The sequence below is a fragment of the Cyprinus carpio genome, chromosome A13, assembly GCF_018340385.1.
Source record: "Cyprinus carpio isolate SPL01 chromosome A13, ASM1834038v1, whole genome shotgun sequence".
Lineage (NCBI taxonomy): Eukaryota > Metazoa > Chordata > Actinopteri > Cypriniformes > Cyprinidae > Cyprinus > Cyprinus carpio.
This window is the reverse complement of record NC_056584.1, coordinates 18998740-19016728: the sequence shown is the minus strand read 5'-3', so window position 1 is coordinate 19016728 and position 17989 is coordinate 18998740. Positions and strand designations below refer to the sequence as shown.

The window sequence follows — 17989 nt, the reverse complement described above, 5'->3', positions numbered from 1 at the left end:
CCTTCTATATTCTTGTGCATAGATTCTTGGAACATTTATCCATTTTAAATAGATATTAATATTTTGACGTCCAGTTAAGGATTTACAAACACTAGCTTCAAAAGTAATTGATACTTTTATTCAGCAAGGATGATTAAATCGATGAAAAGTGACAGTAAAGACTTATCCATTGTTATAACATATTAGAAACACACACACACACACACACACACACACACATATATATATATATAAGAAAGAAGTGCACAGGAATAAAGTGTATTTTAAGTGCATTTTAAAATATATTAAAGTAGGAATTGTATTGTGAATTGTAAATACCATTTCACAATATTACTATTTTACTGTATTTTGGATCAAATAAGTGCATCCTCTGTGAGCATAAGAGACTTTGTACAGACCCCAAACTTTAGAACGATAGTGCAAGTAATGACATGACATTATTATCAAGGTGTATTATGTTGCAATGCATTAAATTCAGCACAGGCAGCATAACTGTTAATTCTTCATATACAGACAAACATTTCAGTTATTATGCTGTAGTGGCACATTTGAATCCTAGCAAGTATTTGTGGTGCTTTAAAGCGTTCATTGCACTAAATGGTGGAAACACTTTGAGGGTGTTGGATATAGTGAATGTAAGCAGGTGTCAGATTTTAATGCGGACTCTCCTCACACAGCACTCACAAAGCCAGATAAAATAACCCTGCCCTCACCAGGGAACACCTGCTTCAGCCTCCCACATTCCTCAAAGCCATTTTTCCATCTGTTAGATTATGTACATTTGAACATCATAACTCTGCTGTCTGTTTTATCAGCGTCAGATCAAGTCTAAACCTTTTTTATATCTCCAGATCTTAATCCAAACAGGCTTTTGCCTAGAGGGTGTGTTAATCTGGCAAACTTTGATCACCGTGAACCTGGACCTGGAAATATTTGTATTTAAGAGTCTAATGAGTGATTTAATAAAAAAAAAAGTTGTGTAACATATCACTAATGCTTCCAATGGCTCACTCTAGCCTACTGTTGACTGATGCAACTCTCAAAAAACTTGCTCTTAAGTAGTGCTCAAGTTCACACAGTTGCCACTGAACGGTTGAGTTATTTCAGGTGAGCAGCAGAGAGAGAGAGAGTGGCAGTGTGCTGCCCGAGGATGTGACCACTGACTCCATCTTCTAGCCTTATCCATGAAAAAAATGCCCTGATAAAATGTCTCAGTCTCCCAGCACAGTCTTCCCTGCTGAATTCCGTCCACATCTGGCCTGTAAGATACTGCCAAACCTATTCTAGACCCAATTAATCAGACAAAAGCAAAAGCAAAGTAAGCTGACATAAAAGGATACAATAAAAACAAATTCTGCCTGTGTATGTGTACCTTCCAGTCAAGTGTGTGGGCCGAGTGTGTCAACAACTCAAAGGTTAGCGGTACAAGGCCATTTCAGCTTATTTACACTGGGCAGTAGCTAACAAGATGCAGGTCAGGGTGACACTTGCTGTTGTCATGGTCTGCTGTCCAATCGGTGCGCGGCAGTCAATTTTTAAATAAATTTATATAGGTAAATTTGACAAGAAATCTAACGTTTCAACCCATATTGTCATTTAGTTTTTCAACGGCTCTTGTGTCAGTAATACAGTTAGCTAAATGTTAATTTCATTTTTTTTAAAAATGAAAAAAAGTTATGTGAAATAAACTATTTTGGTTATAAAGGCTATTTGTGATATGTACATTTTTGATATTTAAAAACTTTTGACATCCCGCTTATACTAACGCGCGAGAGCAACTTTTTACTTTACGAACATCCTGAAGGACTCTATTATTTCTTAGTGATTTTGGGTGGTGGATTCTGACGTGATGACTCGGCACCGGCACATACAGTAGCCCCCTCTAAATTTAAGCAGGCTGGTGAGCCTTACGATTTAATTATGCGTCATTTTATAGATCCTTTTCTCGGTTTTCCTCACTGCCTTCTTCCTTCTCCTCGTTTGGGTCTGTGGCAGCTCCCTGTGCGCGCTTTCGTTCCAAAGGGGGCTGTCTGTCTTTGATGGGATCCAGCTGTTGGCCAAGTGCTCTGGGGGCCCGTTTATTTGCATTGCTAAACAATCCGTGGAGTGGGCCGAGTAAGGAGAAACAGCAAGTTTTCTCTTTTTTAGATAGCAAGACCCTCCTCTTACTATTGGTCAATGTTCTCACACGGTCCTGCCATCGGTCGACAGGGCGGCCGCATCGGGTGACCAAAGCCAAGTGTCTCGACATTCAAGTGAACGCGCGTACGCGGAGGGGGCGCTTTGAGCACTGCGTTTTGCGCTTTGGGCATTTATCAACTCTTTTCCTATTCCGAGGAGTTTACGGGTTGGCGGTGTGACAATCTTTCCAAGGGAAACACAAGGATCCACATAAACATGTCATTTGAACTACGTGGCTTGAGTTGGTCGACCAACAAAAGGTGAGTTTAATTAGACAGATGGTGCTCCGTGGTAAGCATAGCTACATTACTTACAACTAACTAGTATCTATTTTATGCCACAGTGCTTACTTATGACTTGCCACTTAGTAATCCTGAATAGTATGTTTGAACTGACTATTGATAGATTCTAGTACTTATTTCAAAAGTGACTAACATCTATTCAATTAGTCAATAGTACTTATTCATTTGCAATTAGCTACCATTCCAGTAGTGACAAATAACTATTCCATTGTTACTAGTGACAAGTTGCTAACTGCCATTGAATTCAGTGGGTTCCATTCTTGATTTTAGTAACTATTCCAACAGTTACTTATTCTTGCTTGTCATATGCTTATCTAGTAGCTTGTCATATGTACAGAGTAGTCAGAATGATTCATATTCATACAAATGTCAAATTAATAGCTGCCTTCAATTTTTCTAGGAAAACTGGAATAGATATAGAACAAATACTAATAATATCAATGGATAGTTATGGTGAAAATAGAAAGGATACTAGTGAACAGTTGATATCTGAACCACAGATCCCAAAAGAATTTAGTGGCAAGATATTTCTAATTTGGTACCAGCAGCAATGGAATAGTTACTTGTCACTATTGGGATGGTTACTAGTACCAAATTAATAAATGCTAGTATGTGATGAGTATAGTGACTATCTGAACTGTTACTGTAATTTTTTGGATGGTTAAATGGAATAGTTACAAAAAAAAAAAAAAAAAAAAAAAACAATAATAATAATAATAATAATAATAAAAACAGGAAGACCCTACTAGTGACATATTTAAACAGATTTTAGTCACTACTGGATTACTTACAAGACAATAAGTGATAGTATCAAAACAGCTATTAGATATTTTTAAGAATGAAATGTTATCATTATCATAGTGCTTCAAACTAATATGTAAACCATGAAAATAAGTTTGTAAAAAATTATCAAGCTTATAGAAAAGTGTTTGTTGATATTCTTGGTTTTGAATGAGCCTTCATACTGCTTATTCCAATGAATGAAACTTAAACATTTTCATGTGTTTTTTATTTTCAGAATGATTTAACAAGGCATTTTGTTTTTTATTTATAGAATGTTGTCAGTTTTAATATGTGTCATATGCTGCATTCACTCTGGGAAAAGTCAGGTAAATGAATTTCTGTTTTAAGTCATTCAAGCTTGGCACTGTTGCTCAATGCGTGTCGTAATAAGAATGCCTCACTTGTTTTCTTTTTGTTTTTTTGCTTTTCCAGTGCTGTTTTTTGCTTTTCCAGTGCTATTAAAATGTTCATTTAGTGCCTTGCTGAAGGGCACTGCAGCCATGGGTATTGAGGGTGGAAGAGAGCGCTGTTCATTCACTCCCCACCCACCTATAATTCCTGCCAGCACTGGGACTCGAACCTACAACCTTCTGGCCTAATGGTTAGAGATTTGGACTTGTAACCTGAAGGTCGCAGGTTTGAGTCTCGGTGCTGGCGGGAGTTGTAGGTGGGAGGGAACAAATGAACAGCACTCTCTTCCACCTTCAGTACCCATGGCTGAAGTGCCCGTGAGTAAGGCGCTGAACCCCCGGGTGGAGGATATAGCTGCCCACTGCTCCGGGTGTGTGTTCATGGTGTGTTCGCTTCTAACTGCTGTGTGTGTGCACTTGGATGGGTTAAATGCAGAGCATCAATTCCGAGTATGGGTTACCATACTTGGCAAATGTCACGACTTTCACTTTCACTTTTCACTGTTGTACATCTTTAACAGAAAAATTAACTTTAACATACGATAGCAATATCAAACTACTTCAACATAACTACTTGCACATAATGAACTCCATAAACTGCTGTTTGTTTATCTATTGGACTGACTATAAATTGCGTGTTTCTCTCCAGACTTGCACAGAAGGATTTACTTATGAACACCGGGCCAGACAGTGTATCGGTTAGTGGCATTTCTGCGATGTTATTAAAATGTTCATTGAAACTTGTGTTTCAAATACAGCTGTTAATGCCACCTCTCACATATGCTTAGACATTGATGAGTGCCGGACACTACCAGACCCATGTCGAGGTGACATGCGGTGCGTAAATCAGAACGGTGGATACCTGTGCATCCCCCGCGGACTCTACTCCCAATCCTATGCCCGGAACAGTCCACGCTCCTACCCTGAGCCTTCCTATCCCGAAGAGTCCTACCCTGACAGATCTTTAGGATATTCTGAACCATTCATTCCTAACGTTCCTCCTGTCGGAGCAGGTCCTGGTCCAGGCCCTGGTCCGAGCTACCCAATAGTGAGCCGGTCCACTCCCTGCATCCTTGGATATACACTTGGTGCTGATGGAACTTGTGTTGGTAAGTTTGCCTCATGGTCCTATATATTCCACTATCCCAGCCATGTTAGTTAAAGATAGCACCTGAAAGGTTGTAGGTTCAAACCCAGAAGATTTGATATATGTCAATTAGATTAACTTTAGTTGTAGATGTTTATTCAGCAATTTTTTAAGTGTGCTATATGTCAGAATGAGATTGAAATCAAGTTAAATTTAAGTCCAAGATTAGTGAATTAGGATGGTGACTAGTAATAAGTGCTAGTATCTAATCATTATGCATTAGTGACTAACTAAATAGAAACTAGTAACTGCTGGAATACATATCTGATGAACAAGAAGACCATACTGTGACAATTTGAATTAGTCACTGTTGGATTATTAACTTAAAATAATAACAAAACAGATACTTAACAGTTTTAAATGTTATCATGCCTTATTGTTGTTGTTTTTTCAAAAGTTTATGTGAACCAATTATTTGCACTTGATAAAATGTCAAATGCAAGTTTAGTGCACAAAAAGAACTTTATACATTCTGGCAAATGTAAAGCCATTTCTTTATAATAAATAACACAAGCTAAGAAGACTCTTTGAGATGTGGGCGATACTCACTCTTGAGTCACATCAGGTTGTGGTCTCATGTTTACTTCATTTTCTGCAATGGTCCATGGGTCTTCTCACTCTGAAATGAGGCAAAGACCCAGTTCTGTGCTGGACTGTAATTTAATAATGGCTGCGGTGGGCTGAGTGGCATCTTAAGGACTTCAGCAGAATGAATCTCGTAATTTGGACAGGATCAGTCATTAGTGTGGAACCACAAAATACTGTGGAACCTCAGAACAAACTTGTGAAGAGGCAGGAAGACACACAGGAACTGGCATTTTGCCCTCCTTACTGGATCCAACCTTACAATTCAACAAGATGGTTTTAGAGTGTCTTATTCACTGTCATAAATCATCAGTTTGTAACTGACTCTATGTGATCTGCGTTGTCTAAGTTGTTGAGCTGATTGTGGTGTCGGGGATATCTCTTATGTTTTATTGCTTTGATCTAGATAGGTTTTATATTTTGTGTTGTCGGTGTCTTTATGCATGTCAGCGTGCAGACCTATTTCATGTGCCATTTGATAAATAGTAGCACAAATGACTGCTTGCTGTATTTTTTGATATGGTCTGCGGATTTGTCTCGAATTGGTGCCAGTCTTTGCAGTTAATGCATTCTCCAGTCCTCTCTTGCTCCTCTGCAAAAACACACAATGATGCGTATGTTACCTTTAAAGCCCAATACAGTGTTATAAAGAAGATGCATACACAGATATGCTCATGAACATGCTTGTGCGTATATGCACATGTCTTGATCTGGGAAAAACTTGGACTGATTAATGAAGATTTTGGACAAAGGCACTGGTTTTATAAAGCTACTGAGATGTTCAATACAACAGCGTTTTAAGCTTCATTGGACAAACCATTACAATCTCAGCATCTGTGGTTGCTCGTGCCAAACATGAGGTCACTGGTTGTTGAATTAGATCTGTCATCGACCAGCTGTGCAATTTGCAAGCATCCTTTGTACAGTGTGTTTGTTATGTATGTTAAGAGATGGTATTATGGAACAGAAATTGTACAGAAAAGTGTGTGTTAAACCATTCCATCATTCATCTAACAGGTATTGCTGTAGTGTTAGTGTGTGTGTTTGTAAAAGCCAGGGAATGCCCTCTTGCCAGTGGCTCTACAGTAAGGCTTGAAGGACTAAAACAATCAACCCAGTCAGTGCCTGAAATGTGCCATCATAAATCCCATCAATCCTGTCTTTAGCTTCAGTAAAGCTTATAGGCACTTCTAAAAATGTATTCACCCACTGAATGACAGTTCAGTTCAGGTGAAACTTGAGAAAAGAAGATCTAAAGCTCACTTGTAATTCAGGAATGTGGATGCTTTGCATAAAATCTAAAATTCAAGAGCTTTAATTAACTTTATTAACTTGCAAAATATCCAAAAATTATTTGATTTGTCAGGTTGAAACTTACCTACTCAGGCTGTGGGACTGTAGACGGTGTCTGTCAGCAAATGTGGAGTGGGCTCTAGTACCGCAGACTAATTAATGTGTTCTAGCTTAGTGGGACGTCTGGAAATTAAGGTATGATGTCATTACTATTTCTGAGTCATTAAACTTTATATGTAATCATGCTGTTTAAACAATATACACCAGCATTCAAAAGGTTGGGGTTGGTAAGTTTTTTTTAATGTTTTTTTAAAAAGAAGTCTCTCATGCATTTATATGATCAAAATACAGTAAAACAGTAATATTATGACATTTCATTTTTAATATATTTATATATTTTAAAATTTAATTTATTTCTATGGTGGCAAAGCTGAATGCATTCATTTGAAATATAAATCTTTAGAACATGAAATTATTTTAAATGTCTTTGTCACTTTTGATCAATTTAAGTTATCCTTGATAAAAAGATGTATTAATGTCTTGCAGAAAATCTTTCTGAACCCTAACTTTTGAATGGTAACAGATAAAGATTTTATTATTATTACTATCAACCAATTTGTATTTTCTGTGTAAAGTCAGTGTAGGACAGTGTAGATCAAGCTGAAAGAGTTGAGCAGCTCCTAAGAGTTACTGGAGATATTTCTGATTCTGCAGGTAAGGAGGTTGCTTTTCAAATTTCACCCTCTAATTGTACTTTATGCTATTGTTTTACTGTATTTCACTCTCAAATAAGACTCTCGTTGTGGCTGCTCTAGACATTCCACACTAAACATTATTACTACTCACTGTAGTAACATGAGGCTCACTGTACACCTCACGTTAGTATAATGATTCCGACTAACTCACATAGGCTGTGTGAAGTGTTGTTTGACCGTCCTGCTTGAACTATTGCAGTGGCAGATTGTAAATGCCTTTGATATAATATAAACAATCTCTGGAATGAAGATGTGCATATGGAAGCAAGAGTTTTGAGTTGGTGCCAGATTCTTGGGTCCTGGATTGACCTCAATCTGTTTGTTCATATTAATCATCTATAAATCTTGCATGGCTGAAAAGTTTTGTCTTGCATGTGTCTTTTTTGTTTGATGAATTGTTTTGCATTAGACAAACATGTATGAATTGTAATACCCATCATTCATATTAATTCCCCACCCTCTTGAGTATTTGTTTGTTGATTTTGCTTTCAACTAGCAATTAGAGTGTTATGTGTTCATTTTAACACATTTACCATGTGTAAATCCATACAGAATTGCAGATTTTCCAAATATGAGTAAAGCCTTCAGATTTTGTCTGGGCTTACTTTTAAGGGATTGAATATCTCTGATGTGAAGATTAGATTTAATGACCTCAGCAACATCTGGTATTTGGGCCCCTTGTTAAATTTAATGAATTGTACCATAGTAAACTTGTTAAAAGTCTAGTAAAAGTCATGATTCTGACCACATGAATGATATCACCTGTGGACATTTTATGTCATTGATTTCTCTTCCTCTTTTACATGCAGACACGTTTCCATCTCTTTCATTTACCTCTTTCCTCTGACCCTCATTTAAATCTTGTGCAAAATTTACTGTATAATCTCTGGATCAGATCTGATCTCCAAAATGCTGGCATTCCCAGAATGCTCCGGATCCTTCCACCTCAGATCAGACGTGTGTGATAGTACACATGTAATCCAGATGCTCTCCTTCACTCTCTAGGGGCCAGCTGGGCTTCATGTCTCATACAGCGCATCTCTGCTATCAGACCTAGCTGTAATGATGATGTCTCGTATTAACAAGCTGTTTAATAGTTAATGATCTGACCTGCTAACACAAAAGTTCAATTGCAAGTAGGTGTAATGCAAAACAGGTGACTGCCTTTGTGATTATATTGCAATATAAGGTACTTTCATTGAAATGCCAAATGCAAGTGAATGGGTAATTTAAAAGTGCACAAGTAACTTATTATGGAATTTCAGCTTGGCTTGCCAGGACCCATTGCATCACTCTACCCAAATAGAAACAGTTGTTCTGTTGGCAGCTTTGACCAAAAGAAATGAATTATCTGGCTTTCACACGGTCCTCAACCCCCCAAATCCATCACACCCTCATCACTTTCATAGTAATGTTTGCTTACTTTTAAAACATGTGACTTCATGGTCTGAGAACCAAGGGTGCTTTTTCGGGTATTGAAGGCATATGATGCCCTCATAAGGAATTGTGCTGATAATGTGTGTGCGAGAGTGAAACAGAGAGAAATGAATTCCAGTTTTGGAAATGTGTTGTGTAAGACTAGCTATTTGTTTAAGATGTGATATTAATGTAAGATTTAAGAGGTCAGGGATGGAGTTCGAGTTGTAACAGACCTGCTAAGCTAATGTAAAGAACATCTGTCCACAGAGGGCAAGCTATGGGACAGATAAAGTATTCTGATAATAATGAAACATTTAATTGTTATGAAGTTACATACACCAAGATGCCCTTTTGCAAAGGAAATATATTTCCTTATATATGAATGATCGATATATTTAATGATTTAACGGTATATTGAAAATATACAGAATAATATATTGTGTTAAAGGGGTCATATGATGTAATTTCAAATTTTCCTTTCTCTTTGGAGTGTTACAAGCTCTTGGTGAATAAAGACGATCTGTAAAGTTGCAAAGCGTAAAGTCTCAAATCCAAAGAGATTCTTTATAAAAGTTAACACTCGTCCACGCCCCTCTGAAACGGCTCGTTCTAACACGCCCCCCACATCTCTAGGTCACTATGTGGGAAGATTTGTATAATGCCACCCAGATGTTCACGCAAAGAAAGAAGGCGTACCTTTTATTCTCGTTGTAGTATTGTTGTTGCCACCGTCATGTCTTATAGACGCTGTGTGTTTCACTGTAAAAGCGAAACTACTTTGTTTGACCTTCCAAAAGAGGATGATATCCGCTTCCTCATGCCTGGAGCTGATCCGTGCTGGTCGCTGAGGAAATACATCAACTTTGCACTGTGGGTCGCAGAATGGGCTTTCACCGTGGATGAAGCGGAGTCCAGCCCGGGGTCGTCACATGTGGTTGCCACACGCACAAAGTACGCTTCTTCGTAGAATCCACCTCAAGCCGCCCGCCTCTGCTCACTCTAGACCACGGCTCACTCTAGACCTCCGGCCTCTGCTCACTCAAGCCTGGGGCCACAGGTCACTCTAGACCACGGCTCACTCTAGACCTCCGGGCTCTGCTCACTCAAGCTGGCCGCGGCTCACTCTAGACCTCTGCTCACTCTAGACCTCCGGCCTCTGCTCAATCAAGCCGGCTCAGCTCACTCTAGACCTTCGGCATATGCTAAGTTATGAAGGCGGCTGCTCACTCTAGACCTCCGGCCTCTGCTCACTCAAGCTGGTCGCGGCTCACTCTAGACCACTGCTCACTCTAGACCTATGGGCTCTGCTCACTCAAGCCGGCTGCGGCTCGTTCTAGACCACAGCTCACTCTAGACCTCCGGCCTCTGCTCACTCAAGCCGGCCACAGCGGCTCACTCTAGACCTCCGGGCTCTGCTCACTCAAGCTGGCCGCGGCTCATTCTAGACCACTGCTCACTCTAGACCTCCGGCCTCTGCTCACTCAAGCCGGCTGCGGCTCGTTCTAGACCACAGCTCACTCTAGACCTCCGGCCTCTGCTCACTCAAGCCGGCCGTGGCTCACTATAGACCTCTGCTCACTCTAGACCTATGGGCTCTGCTCACTCTAGCCGGCTGCGGCTCATTCTAGACTACAGCTCACTCTAGACCTCCGGGCTCTGCTCACTCAAGCCAGCCGCGGCTCACTCTAGACCTCCGGGCTCTGCTCACTCAAGCTGGCCGCGGCTCACTCTAGACCACTGCTCACTCTAGACCTATGGCCTCTGCTCACTCAAGCCGGCTGCGGCTCGTTCTAGACCACAGCTCACTCTAGACCTCCGGCCTCTGCTCACTCAAGGCCGGGGTGTGAGATGCTGTTTCTTTGAGAAAGCGAAACTACTTTGTTTTTGCCTTCCAAAAGAAGACACGACTAGAAATCTTGTTTATATCACGTTTATAATGTGTTTTATGTTTATGTCTCGTCACTCCAGCCGAACAAGGCATCACAATATGTTAAGAGGCGTAGCATTTCCGTCACACGCTTGAGGCATTCGGCCAATCACAACATGCTGGATAGCTGGCCAATCACAGCACAACTTGCTTTTCAGAGAGATAAGCCTTGTAAAAATCGACGCGTTTCAGAAGGCGGGGCATAGAGAAATAATAATGTACAGTATGTGATGTGAAATAATGTGTGTTTTTTTTTTACCTTAAACCGCATTAAATACATTTCATTACACCAAATACACAAAATAATCTTTTTTTTAGCAGCATCATATGACCCCTTTAATATATTACAGTATATTGAAAAATACAAAAGGAATTGCTGCTTTCAAATATTGAAAAATATGTGACAGTATATTTTATTGTATATTAATAAACTTCATAACATATCGATGTAAATGTGATAAGATATGGCACTGTACGTGTATAAATATATTGCATATATATTTACTCATGCAATATATACGCACATATATAAACATATATAATATATTTATTATGTTTTATAATTATTTACATAACATATGTTTCATATTTTCATATACAGTGGTGTTTTAAAAATGTTGACCCCCTTCCTGATTTCTTATTTTTTTGCATGTTTGTCACACTTTAATGTTTCAGATATTCAAACAAATTTAAATATTAATAACACAAGATAACAGAAGTAAACACAACATGCAGTTTTTAAATGAAGGTTTTTATTATTAAGGGAAAACAAAATCCAAAACTACATGGCCCTGTGTTTGCCCCCCTGTTAAAACTGTATTTTATCATACCTGAGTTCAATTTCTTTAGCCACACCCAGACCTGATTACTGCCACACCTGTTCACAATCAAGTAATCTCTTAAATAGGACCTGCCTGACAAGTGAAGTAGATCAAAAGATCCTCAAAAGCTAGACATCATGCCGAGATCCAAAGAAATTCAGAAAGAAACAAATGAGAAAGAAAGTAATTGAGATCTATCGGTCTGGAAAAGGTTATAAAGCCATTTCTAAAGCTTTGGGACTCCAGCGAGCCACAGTGAGAGCCATTATTCACAAATGGCAAAAACATGGAACATGAGCGACGACTCATCCAAGAGGTCACAAAAGACCCCACAACAACATCCAAAGAACTGCAGGCCTCACTTGACTCAGTTAAGGTCAGTGTTCATGACTCCACCATAAGAAAGAGACTGGGCAAAAATGTTCTTCATGGCAGAGTTCCAAGACGAAAATCGCTGCTGAGCAAAAAGAACATAAAGGCTCGTCTCAGTTTTGCCAGAAAACATCTTGATGATCCCCAAGACTTTTGGGAAAATACTCTGTGGACTGACAGGACAAAAGTTTAACTTTTTGGAAGGTGTGTGTCCCATTAAGTCTGGCGTAAAAGAAACACCACATTTCAGAAAAAGAACATCATACCAACAGTAAAATATGGTGGTGGTAGAGTGATGGTCTGGGGCTGTTTTGCTGCTTCAGGATCTGGAAGACTTGCTGTGATAAATGGAACCATGAATTCTGTGGAAGACTTGAAAAAATCTGAAGGAGAATGTCCGGCCATCTGTTCGTGACCTCAAGCTGAAGCGAACTTGGGTTCTGCTGCAGGACAATGATCCAAAACACACCAGCAAGTCCAACTCTGAATGGCTGAAGAAAAACAAAAGGAAGACTTTGGAGTGGCCTAGTCAAAGTCCTGACCTGTATCCTATTGAGATGCTGTGGCATGACCTTAAAAAGGCGGTTCATGCTTGAAAACCCTCCAATGTGGTTGAATTACAACAGTTCTGCATAGATGAGTGGACCAAAATTCCTCCACAGCTCTGTAACAGACTCATTGCAAGATATCGCAAACGCTTGATTGCAGTTGTTGCTGCTAAGGGTGGCCCAACCAGTTATTAGGTTTAGGGGGCAAACACTTTTTCACACAGGGCCATGTAGTTTTGGATTTTGTTTTCCCTTAATAATAAAAACCTTTATTTAAAAACTGCATGTTGTGTCCACTTGTGTTATCTTTTACTAAGATTTAAATTTGTTTGATCTGAAACATTAAAGTGTGACAAACATGCAAAAAAGTAAGAAATCAAGAAGGAGGCCAACACTTTTTCACACCACTGTATACCTAGTTAACAACAGCACAAGCACACCTGCATGTAATAAAGTATTTAGCAAAGAGACTATCAGCATGCACAGCCACTGCATTTTAAATAAAGTATCATATAGCCTTATTGGTGTTCAGCCATTTGTCAGTCTAACCACAGGCTCTACTCTTCAGAACAATGGTAACCCCAAAATACTAGAAACCCTTTCAAATTCCAAAATAATACAACATTAAACACTAACAGATCTCCCCCTATATTAATATTTAGCAAACCACATGAAATAACACTTAGTTTTAAGATTTACTCTCCTTTAACAGTCACTAGAAATAACTAGAAGTCTGCTGTAACTCACTGTACATACATTCACATTTATATCGGAACATGTATGTGCAAGATATGTAGGATAAAACCTTATGAATATTGCATGAAATGCTATTTTTGTCTTCTTTTATATATATATAGACATACACGGTCAATGCATATATTGCAATATATTGAAAAATATTAGCACTAGTTTAGATGAAAATGTATAATGTAATATATCACCTTATATTTTTCAGTATATTCCCACATATTTTTGTTTCATAAGGGTGAATCGTTTCTGGCGAGTCTCTAGAGTGGACAGTGGTGGAAAAGCACAAGTAGGAGCTGACTATGACTTTATTTCCTTTTTTTAGATGTTGATGAATGTGAGACACAGTCACACCAATGTAACCCAACTCAGGTGTGTATAAATACAGCTGGTGGATATACCTGCTCATGTACTGAGGGCTACTGGCTGGTGGGTGGACAGTGCCAAGGTAAGATTTACAGACATTACAAATGGCTAATTTGATGTTATAGTGTGTGCTTTAATTTGTGATGTCTGCATGTATATGCCAAGTGACACAACATGTACACAGTAAATCCTTTAATAAACCAGTTGTCGTTATGTTAGTGTTAAAGTACACTTCTCTTCAAAACATTAGGGTGAGTAATATTTTAGTAATTTTGTAAATTCATGTTTTTATTCACCAAAGATGCATTAAATTAATCAAAGGTGACAGTAAGGTTACAAAAGATTTCTATTTCAAATGAATGTTGTTCTTTTGATCTTTCATGTCCCTCACAGAATCCTAAAAAATGCATGATAATTTCTACAAAAATATTACGCAGCACAACTGTTTTCAACATGAATAATAATAAGAATTGTTCCTTGAGCACCAAATCAGGGTGTTTGTTTTTTTTATTATGGTTAATGCTGAATATTAGGATTGTTGTAATGGCTGCTGAAAATTACGGAATAAATTACATTTCAAAGTATACTGAAATAGAAAACATTTCTTTTAAATTTTAATAATATTTCACAATATTACTGTATTTTTGATCAAATAAATGCAGCCGTGGTGAGCATAAGACATTTCTTTCAAAAACATTGCAATTCCTGTCAACCCCAAAATTTTGAACAGTAGTTTAAATTAAAGTCCAGTTACTATTTTTTAACAGTTAAATTATGACAATTCAGTTTTTTTTACAGTTAAATTATGCAGTAATCCAGTTTTGTTTGTTTGATGTTTAAATGCTGGAAAATCAGTATTTGACAATAAACAATGTCTTAATTCAGTTCTGACTACTGTTTGCGTATTTAGTGCTCTCTAACTCACCTTTCTTTAGACATTGATGAGTGTCGCTATGGTTACTGCCAGCAGCTGTGCGCTAACGTCCCTGGCTCATATTCCTGCTCCTGTAGCCCTGGATTCCTTCTTAATGCAGATAGCAGGACATGCCAAGGTGCACATATACACAGGAATATCATATTAGTGTGATCATTATTGTTAAGCTCAATAGATTGCTGAAAATCTTGACATCTGCCACCTTCGTCCTTTTCCACTCTCACCAGATGTGGACGAGTGTGCGACAAACCCATGCTCTCACGGCTGTTTGAACACATACGGCTCATTCATGTGTACCTGTGACGAGGGCTTCGAGCTCGCCGCTGATGGGACCACCTGCAATGGTAATCAGGGGAGGAGAAGAGATGCTTTGAATAGAGAAAGATAGGGGGCTGAGAACAGGAAGGTCCCAATTAAAGGTTTTAGAGAGGTTTAAGATGTTTGTTGCCTGAATTTTTATGTGTGACTGCGTGCATTGATAGAGTGAAATGTGTCTGTCTTTGTCACTACCCATTCTCAGATCTGGATGAGTGCAGTTTCTCAGACTTCCTTTGTCAGTACACGTGTGTGAACACACCAGGATCATTCTCCTGTGTGTGTCCGCCTGGATATTACGTGTATGAAGATGGAAGGAGCTGTGAAGGTATCACAGGTTTATGTGAAGGAGCTGTGAAGGTTTATGTGCTTCTTTCAATGTGATTTTGTTGAATCATTTATATTTTTTTCTAAAGTTTCTTGCACCTTCTAGGTGCATTTCTCCTTGTTGGAGAATGTGGAATATTTCTCAGATTAAACCACTGAAACAAAATTATGTTTCAAAAAGTGCAGTTTTACAGAGAGACAAATATTTTTGTGTTGTATATGATCCTATAGCAATGATTTCCATTGTTTTCCTTTGGTATGCATAATATGAATTATGATTATACTTTTTAAAATAAAATCACGTTTCATAGCGAGTAAGAAGTATTTATAGCCATTAATAGCCAAATATTTATTTTGCTATTGGCATTAGCATTTTACCTTAAACACAAGAATATTTCACATCTGCTGCACCATTTAGCTCCCTTTACATTGATGTTGTTGTTATTGTTCCTGTTAATGATCATGAATCATGATGATAACCTTATTTCTGTCTGTTGTGTGTTTGATTTTGAAGACCTCAATGAATGTGAGTCTGGTAACAACACCTGTACAACAGCACAAGTGTGTTTCAATTTCCAGGGAGGTTACACTTGTCTGAACCCTCTTAGATGTGATCCACCTTACATAGAGCTCAATGACAAGTGAGTTCACAAATGTTTGCAAAAGAAAACCTGTTTGCTTTAGTCAGTCATTTGACTTGTTGTTTTTTGCTGAACAGTTGCAGCATGTTCTGAATATATTTCTCTCTTTCTTTCTCTCTCAGTCAGTGCATGTGTTCTGCGGAGAATCCGGCGTGTCGGGAAAGACCCTTTACTGTCCTGTACAGGCATATGGATTTGTCTTCTGGCCGCAGTGTTCCTGCCGATATATTTCAAATGCAGGCCACCACGCGTTACCCTGGAGCATTTTACATCTTTCAGATCAAGTCTGGCAACGAGGGGCGAGAGTTTTACATGCGGGTAAATGGGCTTCTGATTGTATAACTGATGCCTGTTGTAAAACACTTACATTACTGTTCAAAAGTTTAGGGTCAACTATTTTTTTAAGAAATAAATACTTCTATTGAGCAAGGATGCATTCATTTGATCAAAAGGGACAGTAAAGACATTTATAATGTTATAAAATATTTCTATTGTAAATAAATGCTGTTCTTTTGAACTTGCTATTCATCAAAGAATCCTGAAAAAGATTCAGCCTTTCCAAGCACAGCTGTTTTGATTGAGATAATAAGAAATGTTTCTTGAGCACCAAATTAATAAGAAGAAATGTTTTTTGAGCACCAAATCAGCATATTAGAATGATTTCTGAAGGATCGTGTGACACTGAAGACTGGAATAATGACTGAAGAAGTTATATGATTGCATTAATTGTGTTAAATTTTATGTTTTAAATATATTAATGTTTATGAAACTTATTTTAAATGTTAAGAATATTTTACAATGCTACTGTATTTTTCATCAAATAAATGCAGCCGTGGTGACAATAGGAGACTTATTTTTTAAAAAACAGTTAAAACACCTTACAGACAGGATGCTTTTGAATGTTAGTTTTTATATAAAGGTGACCACTAGAGGGCGCTGTATGATTTCTGTGAGATTTTCCTTCAAAATTACTCTATTCTCTACTCTAAGCCAAACCGCAACATCTTTATTGGTCCTAGGAGTCCCTTAGCTAATCAAATACCATTTGAAATTGTTGAAAGAGTTTGTTTTTATATATTTTGCCCAAGAGTGTGCAAGCAATGTTTCAACTCTGAAGAGAACAAGTGAGTCAGAATTAATTAATAAAATACAAAAACATTCTTTCTCTCTTTTTCCACAGCAAACCAGTAATATCAGTGCAACTTTGGTTCTGGCTCGGCCCATTAGAGGACCAAAGACCATCGTTCTAGATCTAGAGATGGTTACCGTTAACAACGTCATCAACTTCCGAGGCAGTTCAGTCATCCGCCTCACAATATTTGTCTCTGAACATCCATTCTGAGGCTTTACAAATGAACCTCTGACCTCTCACCTCTTCATGGCCCCATACCTCTATCTTGGACTTCCTGTTACTGCACTACCCTTCAGGCAGCTGCATTTCTTCATTTTGTTTGTTCTGTGGATCTGGACTCTCATGTGGTCATCACCCTCTCTATCTGCTCTCTAGTGGGCAGAGCTTGTGCTAATGTTGATATTTCATAATAAAGATTTTTGATTAGGCTGCCTGGCTGTCATTGTCATCTGCAGTCACACGCATGTGCCCATACAAAGAAGAATATTTATGTTGTGTTTTATCTTGTTTGTTTTACATTTCCCATTGTGATTTTTCTTGCCACAATTGCAGATCCTGAAGTGTTTTTTTTTTTTTTTTTTTTTTTTGTGAAGCTGGATTTGGTTTTCTACTTTTGTGGCACCTGTGTCACATGTTCTCACTGTGAATGTGAGTATTAGAGCTCCGCTTTCATTCGTTCTTGACCTTTTATGACCCCAAGCAGTGATAGAGCTCCCAGGCTTGCTCCTGCTCTTGACAGGAGTCTGCAACGCACCTTCAGCACCCGTTTCCCAGGGAAGACTCAAAAAAAGTCTTTGTTTTGATTCAGAATTTTTTATTGCATCTGTGCAGAATTTCCTCTGTGTATAGAGAGCCTGGTCAATCAATAAACACACATTTGATGACCTGAACTTTTGTTGGTTTGTGTTTACTTTCAGCAAATTCATGCCTAAAAAGTTGGGCATTAGTGATTATAATTAACATTAAAGGGGTGTTTAATAAAAT

At 38.4% G+C, this 17989-nt stretch overlaps 1 protein-coding gene across 1 annotated transcript; it reads left to right on the top strand.

Moving 5' to 3' along the window:
- Nucleotides 1-2032: 2032 nt before the first annotated feature.
- On the top strand, nucleotides 2033-17895 carry fbln5 (fibulin 5). Its single transcript, XM_042769200.1, has 11 exons — nucleotides 2033-2441; nucleotides 3538-3592; nucleotides 4326-4374; nucleotides 4465-4785; nucleotides 13616-13738; nucleotides 14592-14708; nucleotides 14818-14934; nucleotides 15111-15233; nucleotides 15747-15873; nucleotides 15996-16191; nucleotides 17054-17895. Exons 1-11 carry the CDS (start codon nucleotides 2398-2400, stop codon nucleotides 17213-17215), a joined length of 1434 nt encoding a protein of 477 aa, XP_042625134.1. The 5' UTR covers nucleotides 2033-2397; the 3' UTR covers nucleotides 17216-17895.
- Nucleotides 17896-17989: the final 94 nt, after the last annotated feature.